The sequence below is a fragment of the Arachis hypogaea genome, chromosome 5, assembly GCF_003086295.3.
Source record: "Arachis hypogaea cultivar Tifrunner chromosome 5, arahy.Tifrunner.gnm2.J5K5, whole genome shotgun sequence".
Taxonomy (NCBI): domain Eukaryota; kingdom Viridiplantae; phylum Streptophyta; class Magnoliopsida; order Fabales; family Fabaceae; genus Arachis; species Arachis hypogaea.
The window spans coordinates 98,654,792-98,666,105 of record NC_092040.1 but is presented as its reverse complement, the minus strand read 5'-3'; the positions used below and the strand labels follow the sequence as shown (position 1 = coordinate 98,666,105).

At 35.0% G+C, this 11,314-nt stretch overlaps 1 protein-coding gene across 1 annotated transcript; it reads right to left on the bottom strand.

The window, feature by feature from the left end:
- Nucleotides 1–271: 271 nt before the first annotated feature.
- On the bottom strand, nucleotides 272–9,845 carry LOC112802184 (protein CASP). The gene is made up of 19 exons (XM_025845281.2): nucleotides 9,488–9,845; nucleotides 9,066–9,176; nucleotides 8,694–8,872; nucleotides 8,024–8,173; nucleotides 7,115–7,203; nucleotides 6,474–6,583; nucleotides 6,138–6,232; nucleotides 5,331–5,386; nucleotides 4,796–4,961; nucleotides 4,249–4,341; nucleotides 4,011–4,139; nucleotides 3,598–3,717; nucleotides 3,341–3,427; nucleotides 2,973–3,080; nucleotides 2,706–2,849; nucleotides 2,490–2,591; nucleotides 1,848–1,927; nucleotides 711–803; nucleotides 272–616 (listed from the first exon to the last, which is right to left on the bottom strand). The coding sequence occupies exons 1-19, from the start codon at nucleotides 9,570–9,572 to the stop codon at nucleotides 556–558; spliced, it is 2,058 nt and encodes a 685-aa protein (XP_025701066.1). The 5' UTR covers nucleotides 9,573–9,845; the 3' UTR covers nucleotides 272–555.
- Between the last annotated feature and the right edge of the window lie 1,469 nt (nucleotides 9,846–11,314).

The following is an 11,314-nucleotide window of genomic DNA, read 5'->3' as shown; positions in this document are numbered from 1 at the left end:
ATGTGAGAAGAAGACCGATAGAACATCCAGTCAGGAGGGTGGATGAGATGGAAGATGGACAAAGGGCGAAAGGCAGAGGAAGACCTAAGAAGACCATCCATGAGGTGGTCAAACGAGATCTACATGTAAACGGTCTCTCTGTAGACATGATACATGACAGAGCACAATGGCGTCGTTTGATTCATGTAGCCGACCCCACTTAGTGGGATAAGGCTTTGTTGTTGTTGTTGTTGTTTGTTGTCATTAAAAATTGTATTGACTAATGACAATGTGTCCCCATTTTCTTTTGTATTTTATGTTAATTGAAATTAACAATGTATTGAGTATTCATTGAATATCCTATATCCCATTTGCATTAAACAACACTATCATATGTACAAACAGTAAATTTATTTTATATTAATTGAATATTGACAATGTGGTCACACACCATTGGTAAAAATTGACCAACCCGCCACGTGCCCCGTACAAGTTGAGAAAATGACCTCTGAATTTTAGTTGTACCATTCAAGTAGAAGAAAATGACCACCACCGAAAATTATAGTTGAATAGCCACTATGGTGCCCGTGGAAGATTAACATTCTTCTCTCCAACCAAGAATTCTTCTGGTCCATTGCTGTAGGAAAATAAAAAGGGTTAGACAATGGTCGTTAACTAAAGTTGATCTTGTAGCAGTTACGATAGTGAAAATTTGGTCATCAGATATTTACCTAAGGTAACTCAGAGCTGACATTCGGTAGAGACAGGTGAAGACCAAGACATGCAATCCAATAGTATAAAAGAATGCAAAAGTTCGAGCATATCTGCAAAATCATTATTTTCTCAATGAACAATGTAATATACCTTTTTTATCCACATACACAAAAATAAACGATACATTCAATTTTCAATGTTTTTTCCTCAAAGCACCAGTTAAAAAAGCAGAACAAGTGCCAATTAGATTATTAGGAATTTGCTCAACTGGAAAATTTGAACAAAGTTAAAGATGCTGGGTTCAATCGTTGTTGGTAGGTCACCCATAACTTTATGGCATGCCCTATAGTCCTTAACCTACCTTGGGAATGAGACAAATCCTTCCTCTTAGAAACTTTCGGTGAAAATGAAGTTATAACAAAAAGCTAAGGAGTGCAAGAAGTAATTATCTATAATAGCAAAATATATAACCAAATGAAGGCTGTATTTACGTTTCAGGTTAGATTATGGCAATTGCAGCACCATAATGAAGTACGGAAATAGGGCAATGTAACTTCGGGAGCTGATGTATATATCAGGAATAACTTGAACGGTTGAAAAGGTTGTTGCAACTTCCAGTTTTACGCGTGGAATATCTTATCAGAAGCATAAGATGTCGTAACATTAGTGAAACTGGTTAGTACTATCACAACGGTGGGTTAAAATGAAGCATCACAGGGCAACACAGGAACAGAGGTGACAAGATGATGACCAATGAGCAGCAAATCAAGTTCAACAAAATTAGGTATACTCAACACAGGGTAAATGAACTGCTACCAGAAAATTGAGAAAACTCCCGTGACAGACTAACCACACTTGCAGAGAAAGTTCTTCCAAGACAAGAACCATTGAGATGGACAAGGGCTTCCAACACCCGAAAGCACATATTTTTCTTTACTCATGATTGGTTAAACAGTTAAATGACAAGTAAAGTCCTTGCAAATCTGTTTAAGAATTTCGTAAGATTACCGCCTCAGGAGAACAGATTAATAAACCATTTTCCCCCCTTTAACAGAACAGATTAACAAAGCATTTTTTTTATTTGACTGAACAGATTTATGAACCATTTACGCAGTAAAAAAATTATTATTATTAGAAATAAGACAGAATCTTACTTGTTACCAAGAAGAAATCGTCCACTGCTGAGCGTAATTCTGTCCCTGATTCCCAATTCCTTGTATCTTTGATCCCTTTCCTAGTTATATTAAAAACAGATGGATCAGTTCATAATTAAAGTTAAATAATATTGGTTAGAAAATGAATTCCCACATAATGATAGATAAGTATTACAAGTTCCCAACAATCAGATCTTTCCTCCTCCAACCACAAATATATATTATGTGGATGATGGAAAAGGGAGATCTAAACATCAGTAATTGCTAGTAGCAGTGTTCTCCAACACTAACAGGTAAAATGCATATTTAACAAATGCAAGTTCAGATCTTAAATCAATGTGACGGGTATTATGGCAAGTATCTGAAGACTAGCCATATACCAATTTCCAATTTCGTTAATATATCTGAAACTACATTTTGCACAAATGAAATTTCATAAAAACACAGTTTTAAGGGAAACTTCTGTATGACAGCATTAACCATAGTTATGATTTCAGTTATCTTGGAGAAACGGGCTTTTCTGTTTCAGCATAAACATAGTTCATTAGAAAGACAAACTGTGCCACTTAATTACCAACTTAAAATGTTAGGCAATTGAAAAGAAAAATGCTATGCTTCACTAGAGTAGCCAAGCCGAGCTACCTTCTTTGAGAATGCTGCAAAAGGGTTTATATCATCCTCATATATCTTCTTGTATTTAGATTCCACATCAGATGCGAAGCCACTTTCAAGATCTTCTGCATACTGAATGTAAAATCACAAACAAATACAACACTAGGGTAAAAGAAACTTTTGAAAAATGAATGAACTTAAAGAAAATAATAGGATGATGTTAAAACGAAGTAACATTTAGAACACCTTTTTAGATCCCCTAGAAACGACTTTCTCAAGATTATAATCTTGGACATAGCGAATCTTCCCATATAGCTTGACATTGTCGGCTTTGCACTTTTCCAGTTCCACAGTTAATACCCCAATCTTCTCCTTCAACTGTCTTATTTCCTATTAAAAGTTAACAATACAGAGAGTCAACAATATAGTATCTAATATCTAAAATTTGTATGAAATAATGTTGGACATGTATAAAAAAGAAATAGTTCTACATATTACTGATAATAAGCATACCTCTTCAGTCTCTCGCAAGCGTGCCCTAAATCGATCTCGCTGATTACATATCACTTTAAGCATTGAGCTCTGATCCGGGTCTAAGGATACTTGCCTTTGGTCTGTACTCTGGTGCACAATAAGAAAATTAAGAATTCTTTAAATTCAAATGAACATTGATGCAACAGAAAGTTTTGATTCATAATTTATCACTTAATCCAAAGTTATTTAGCCAGTCTTTATTCTTTTTTCTTTTTTTGTTTCCCAAATCATGATCTTTTAATTTCCTGAATTAAATTTCAAGGGGATTAAGTGATTAACACTCCTACCTAAAGGAAAAGGATAAGTGATGGTTTACAATACACTCCTTTATGGAAAGGGAAATTTACCTCAGATGTCTCACCACTGCCAGCTTCTGAAAGATCCCAGTCATCAAGGAAGTTTCCTTTGCGATCTTTGGGATTGGAACTATATCCCTATACAAAAGTTAAAAACATGTCACTAGATATATTCAGGAAATTAAAAAGCGAATTTCATCATAACTTGTAAATGAATAAAAAAGTTAAATAAATAAGGAAATGAGAGGGGTTAATTGTCTATACAGAAGAATATACTAATAGTGGTTTTTGTGGTACTTGTTCCAAACCTTCAATATATCATCTTCCAACTTCTGTATCAACTTCTGTTGCTCATTAACCATTGCTGTAAGTTCTGTTATCTTCTGTTCTGCTGTTTCCAGTAAGGATGTTTTCTCAGAAAGTGTGACCTAAAAACAATAAAGTAATCAAGATAACAGAGACTTCAAAATGGCCAGCATTAACACCTCCAGATTATCTTTAAGAACAGTCTAGTATGCAAAAAATTATTGTTAATTCCACAACATGGACAACATGTGTAGGAACCATTGGTTTTCCTAATAAGCCTTTCTTACCAGGAAATATGTATTATGATTTTTCATTTTTTTTTCCTTTTCTTTTTCTTTTGCAAAATACTTTTTATTTTGGAGGGTGAGGGTGGGGGCACGAATGTATGTCCCATTGCGAAACAAACCATTCATACCTTCAACTGTGTCAGCTCATGCTCCATTTTACGGTTCTTATCAAGCAGTAGAGACTCCATCCTGCTCATCTCCTCCCCACTTGTAGCCACTTCCCAGTCTTCAGCCTCAATTGAATTATATCCCACAGCCTGCATGTAGCTAACAAAAGGTTAGATAGATAGATCAATAGACAGTGACACCCAAAACAGAGAGGTCACCAAAATGCACATTAGCAAAACCAGAGAAAAATAAATCTACCTGCAAAATCTTCACTTTCTTACGCAAGTCATCTACCATTTTTTCTGTTGGCCTTGCTAGAAGCTCTTTCTTCATTGCTTCAAGAGCAGCCTCCTATATTAAGTGGAGCACCAAAAAAACCCAAGAGCTTAAGGTCGGGAAAAAGGAAATAAAATACAGCATATGGCCCATAATATAATTAAAGAGAGTACTTCGAGAACAATTATACAGATTTTATTTTTATTTCTATTTTTATTTTTTTACAAAAAAGATGGAAGGAAAACAAGCTAAAGAAAGAATAGACAAAAATATATAGCAATGAAGCATAACTTTTCAATCTCTCAACGAGTTTGAGAGGTTAAACATCTATTAGTCCTAATTCATGTGTCATGTAACTGGATTTGGAGTTCTGTATAATTGCTGATATTTCAACTAGTAATGCATCTGATGAGGACTAGGTTACTTAAAATCCAAAAATGTGGAACCAAAATCTTTGGGTATTCACAATCACTTATGTGATAACATGAACAAATCTGTATTTAGAAGACTTTGGCCTACTGAAAATAACCTTTTCGTTGAGCATTGCAGTAAGTTTCTTGACATCATTCATATGTTCTTCTCTTTCATTTGATAAGGTTGTTTCAATATTGTGCAGCTCCATGTTCAGTTCCGAGATTTGCTTCTCCTTAGCATTTAAAGAATTTTCAAGCACACTATTTGAGTCTAAATTGTCACTGCAAAATAAAAGCACACAGTAATCTGAAAAATATTGTTCGAAACTAAAAAAGAAATGATTTAAAAATAAGAAAAATAAAAACATTTGAGCAGTACTGAGGAATGAGAATGCATATATAGAGAGACAGATAGATGGAAGAGGATAACAATTATATGTGTACTGAATAAGTTTCTGTATGATGGATAACAAGGTTATGATAAACCATCTTATATCCCAAAGAAAAGTATTCCATCGTGTAGAAATAGTTAAACACGGATGTTATCCATTTAGATAGCAAAATATGTGTAAATGCGTACATCAATTACTATTGTTTCTTCAGGTACAGAATATTACTTTTCCAAATAAACTAAGATAATGACCACCATACCTTTTCTTAATTTCACTTGCTTCGTTAGCTGTTTGTAACTGAGACCGGAGGACCCCCTGCACAGACAAAGATAGATCAATATAACAAACAGAAGTCTGGCAGAACTTGAACTGATTGCAGCAGTAACAAAATTACTAGTTAGGCAGAAACAATAAATTGTTTCTTGGAAAAGGGAACCTAACATGGAGAAAAAAACAGTACAACACTGAAATTGTATCTCATTAGGAAAGCTTGGAACTTGGAAACAATGATTGCATTCTATGACAAACTAATTTTTTTTATATAAAAAAAATAAAAAAACATTTAAAGCTACTGCTTTCTCAAAGTTCACCTAAAGTTTTCCCCTTCATTATCTTTAATTCCTTGTTATTCAAACTATATTCCATCATCCACTTTCCTCATTAGAAATACACTGGTACATGACCAAACAACCTCAGTCAAGTTGCTATTAACTTCCCAATAGGTGCTACTCCAATTTAATCCCAAATGTATTCATTTATATTATTCTCTTGTATGTTGGATCATCTACCATAACATTCACATCTGAAAGCTACACGAGAATAAAGCTAAGAATATTGGATTATGAGATTGCATAGATTCTGAAACAAATGGAAAGAACTAAGTATAATGAATGCCCATAATCATTAGGTATTTTGGATGCCACCATTGAAATAGGCTTGTTAGCTAATTTTTTCCTAAACCTAATATTAGGATATACTTTTTCTAAGCAGCAAGACTTGTAGAATGCACCTGCTACTTGATTACAAGATCAAAATTCAAAATCAAATAAAAGTTTGTACATTGCACCTTCTCTCTTTCCAAACCATGAAGCATTGCTTGTGCTCGTTCAACTTCATCCATCAGAAGGTTGACCTCTGATTGCTTAGCTGCCCTCTCTTCCTCTAATTTTGAGAAAACACGAGAATTATTTGTATATATATATATATATATATATATATATATATATATATATATATATATATAGAACAATATTCAGTGAATCAAAACTTCAATATGCAGAAAGAAGGCATAGTGCCAACTGCCAAGATCAGAGTATAGCAATGTAAATGATTGATGTTACAGGTTTAAGTAAGGGAGTGAAATAGTGTATGCCCAAAAGTTTAAATGGAGATATTTTATTACCGGATTGGGCACGGAGTTCAAATAATTGGTTTTGTGCAAGTTCATGTAATTTCTGCATGTTCGAAACACTTTCTTTGGCATGCCGCAACTGCTCCTGCAGTGCTTCTTCCCTGCATACAATAAAGTGATTATCAGTCTGGATAAACAAGTGGTAAGGCAGATAAAGATGGTTTCAATAGAATGGTGTTCAGCTAAAGTACAGAAAAGAAGGACAAACTGAGTGGAAGCCAGGTAATTGATTATAGAAAAAGTGAGAATAACTCCCAACTATAGAAAACACATTTGCAAAGATAGACTTTCCCTCACTCACACGAGTCATATCATTTTTCTCATCACAATCAATTCCACACTCAATCCTTGTTTGTTCTCTCCCTTTCCCTAGCTTTCCTAATTATACTTGACTATAAACAGAATTTTTTTGCTTTCATCCCACCACTTTTCCATGTGCGCAGATAGTTGCTTGGTGTCATATTGTTTCTATTCTCACGTGGGGTGTTAATCCCATACTTCTACAAGATCTTTTTTTCCCTGTAGTCTACTTTGGCAATACTAGGAGTGCTAACACAAAAAAGATCACCTAAATTTGGCAATATGCCATAATGAACCAAACAAAAAATATACAACAGGAGATAAGAAGACACCTTTCTTTCAAAACTTCCAGAGTTTTCTGGTTCTCTTCTGCCAAACTGCGTTGCTTAATTTCCACAAATTCTTTCACTTTCTCTTCCATCTAGCTCACATAAGTTAAATGTCAAATTGAAGCCCAGAAAAAACAGGAAGCTCTAAATGGTAATCGAATTTTAAAGATGTATGAGATTCACAGAATTCTAAACCATGCAAATGCATCATAAGATAAATACGAATATAATGATGGGAAGAATAACTTCTTCACCACAGAAATTCCCTAATACTAGACATGTAAAACCGGAAATGCCAATAGTTAAAAACCAAAAACCGTTGTGCCAAAATTTATTCATAGACAATGCAAGTGGACATAACAATCTAAAAAACTATTTACCACAAACAAGTTTTTCAGTGGCTTTTGCCTGGGCGGGTGCATGCCCACACATTCACTCCTTTGCACAGCGTGCACCATGAAACATGCAACACATGCTGGTAATTTCAAAGTTGAAAATTGGTGAATCATTGGGAACATTTTTACCAGAACTATAGCGGAACACCAACACCTGGTAATACCTAGTTCTCCTCTTATATGAAGTGGAAGACATTATGTAATACCCAACATTAGATTCAAGAGTAGTTACATTATATAGTGCTGGATATTAGATAAAAGCTTATATGTAAAGCAACCCTTAGTTGACACTATATTAGTGATTCCAACAAAACTATATTCATTCCTTTAAAGTGTCATAAAATTAAATTGGAAGAGGAAAAAATGGTACAAGGTGACTACAAGACAAAACAGATCATCATAATGTATCCTCGACAATAGAAATGCATATAAAACCAAAATAGGAAGCAACATTTAAGGGAAGCAACAGGCATTTTCATCCAAAATTGAGAGACGTCATATTGTAAGCATTAATCACCTGTTGCTCTAATTGCCGGTTTCTCTCTTCAAGCCTTCGTATTGTAGCCTGCTGATTCTTCAAATGAGTTGCCTCTGTCCTGAATTCCTCGAGCTCAACTTTCATTTTTCTGTTCTCAGATTCTAACTCAGATAACTTGATATCTTGCTCCTGTACCAAGAAAATATATCAGAACAGGTAGGTGATGATAAGTGCATTGACTTCCATACACAAAAAAGTAGATACATGACAGTGCACACAAGTTTCATAAATACAAATTAGAAGGTAGGAGAAATAAAATTTCATAGAAGTATAATTAAGTACTGAACGAAGCCTAAATTGGTGTCTACAATCAAATCATACATACAAAGAACATAGCAGGGCTTCCAATTTCACTTCTATTCAATACTTAGAGGCACCCTTAAAAAGCAACTGTGGGAAAGTGGGGAGAAAACCAGAGTCATCATAGAAGCAAAAGTTTTGTCTCAAAGATTTAAGGTTGATTCAACTAAGAAGGAATATCATAAAACTGCATCCTGTCCACAACTGCCCTCCAACAAAGAAAAGAACCGCTGTTTCATCTCGTGCACAAATATACAATAAATTTGCAAAAGTTCAATAGGTTCATGCAAAGGAGGGAATGAAACATGAAAAAACAGGGTGCAGCTAAGTGAAAACAGTAGAAACTTACAGCAATTGATGCAAGAGCTGGATAAGGATCTGGAGCTTCATAGAGCTTTTGGTAGATGTTGAGAAAAGCATTCTCTCCAAATTTCGCTCTCTTAGTAAGATTATCAACCTCTTCCTGGTATCCCTTGAGCAAGCTATTAAACAAACTTAACTTATCCTCAGGCGAAGCTTTCTTAAAGTCTGTAAAGCAGCACATTTTTATGATTTCTCAGACACATTCATTCCTTTACCATAAACACATAAATCAAACTAAAACACGTCCAAATTTATACACTTGCGTAGTTGCACGTTGCAACCATTTCGTGTATCTTCATAATACCTTAATTTGGAGAAGCAAAGGAATAAAAGTAGCAAAAGCATCAAATTGAAATACCTCGAGTGTTCTCAGCAAGTTTGCGCCTATTTTTGTGACTGTTCTCCTGGTTCTCTGCAATGCGAAGCCCTTGCTCATCCAATACTGATTTCTCCTTCTCCAGCTCAAAATCTGAAAACCAAAAAGCAAAAATTCTTCGCTGAAATAACTTATTCGAGTCCAAAATGACTTATTAATTAATAGTTGTCCAAACATGCCTTAAAAGTCTTCCACAAGCACCAAACATCATATACATAAACTCGAACAAGCAAAAATTAAGGCTCAAAATGCAAAATAAGCACACATATAAACACACAAACTAATATGAAAGCTGCGAAAATCGGTGGAAATAGTAGGTGCTTAGCGATGGAGCTGAAGTGAAGCGTGTAAGTTGAAGTATTCGACGGAAAAACTGTAATGTGAATTGCTAGAGATTGAAATACCTTTCCAGAAGGCGGAGACGACGGAGATCGGAGAAACTGAGGGATTGTCCCTGTCAGATCCGGATCCACCTTGCGGAGCCTCCATTTCCGAGCTCTCTTGGATCGGCAATGGCAATTTCTTTTTCGGCAACTGATTCAAATTATTTATCCTTATGTACCTAACTAACTAACAGGTTTATTAACGGAACGGGAAAAACTGTTTGGGCGGTGATGCGTGATCGGAAGATAAACGGATCTGAATGTTTCTGAAGAAAATAGTGTTTAAGCCTTTCAGCTGGGTTTTTCTAGTTTTCTATTCGTTACGATTCGTTATAATTTCTTTCATAATCCATGTGTTTCCCTTTTCATTTTCATTTTTCCTTCGTAGTGGTCATTATTAATTTGTCAACATCCGTTTGCATAATCGCATTACGATTGGTGCGGGTTTTTCTTTCTTGGGCTTTAAGAAGTTTGAGCTTTACGATTTAGCCTAATTGGCCCAAAATATATTTTTGGTGCTTCCATGTCAAATCTTCATTACTGACAAGTTGGGAAAAAAAAGTGTGACTCAGACAAAAACATGTTATGAGAGTGGCGATTGAATCATAGCGCATAGGTTTGGAGATGTGCCAAGAAAGAAATTGAAATAGAAGATTGAGAGAAGGGAAGAGAGAATAAAGGCTGAATTTCATTACAAAAATATCAGATTTTACTTGACTAAAACAAAAACAGAATAACAGAAATTATTATAAAAACTCAAGTGAAATTTGACCCAATTTGATTAGGTCTCTTAATCTTTAATCGATTCAAATTATATTTTAAAATATTAAAGTAGAACTCAAATTGGCTTTTCATTCAATTCTTGTTAAAGAATTCCTCTCTTGATCTTTTTTTTCAGATTTAAAAGTAAAAATTTCACCAAAATTTACATTTTTTAAAGAGTATCCACTCTTCCACTTGCTTTTCCTCTCTCCTCTCATCACATACCTCTCTTTTTTTCTCTTTTTCATCTCTCTCTTCCTCTTCTTATCCATACTAACAACCCTCCACTTTTTTTCCTAAAAACAAACATGTCTTTGTTGATATCTTTTATTTCACCATAGCCATTTTCAATTATAAAATCTACTGTTAGAATTAAAATTTACGAATTGTAAACAATAAAGTATACCAATAAAATAGTCATATAAGCTGTAAATTGAAAAAATGAAAATAGAAAATATATAAGTATAAATATTGAGATGAAGAAGAAATACAGTTGATCCGTTAGGGTAAATCAAATCAAATAGCAATAAACTCGGAACTGAGTCAACGTGTAACCTCTCCTCAAATCTCTCCTCAATCCCGAAAGTGAGGCCACCAACGAAGATCCCATTCAATCCGGTAACAAACAAATGCGCATAACCATCCTCAACAAACCCCATTATATGCGAATTGCTCACTCAGTTGTAGGTACGCAATTCACTCTAGTTTTCTTATAAAATCTCTCATACTCATATTTATTTGGGCGTTGGAGTCCCTTTTCAGGTACCCAACATCGCCTCCCCTCGAGAAGACGAAGTTCCACAGTCATTGCTCCAAGAAAAGCCAGTTCGAGTATCACGAGAACGAGCTATACCTCGGAGTTCATTTTCACATATGAACATTTGGCGCCGACCGTGGGGCATTCCGAGTTATCTTTAACCCCATTTTCCTTCTTATTCTGCGTATCTTTTCATCTCCTTTTTGCAGGGCGTAAGATATGGCGGATGAACAAGTCACGCTCCCTCCGACATCAACCAGGCAGAAATTTTGGCGATCAATGAGGCCCTGAGGGCCGAGAATCAGAGGATGGCCAAACTCTTGCGACAG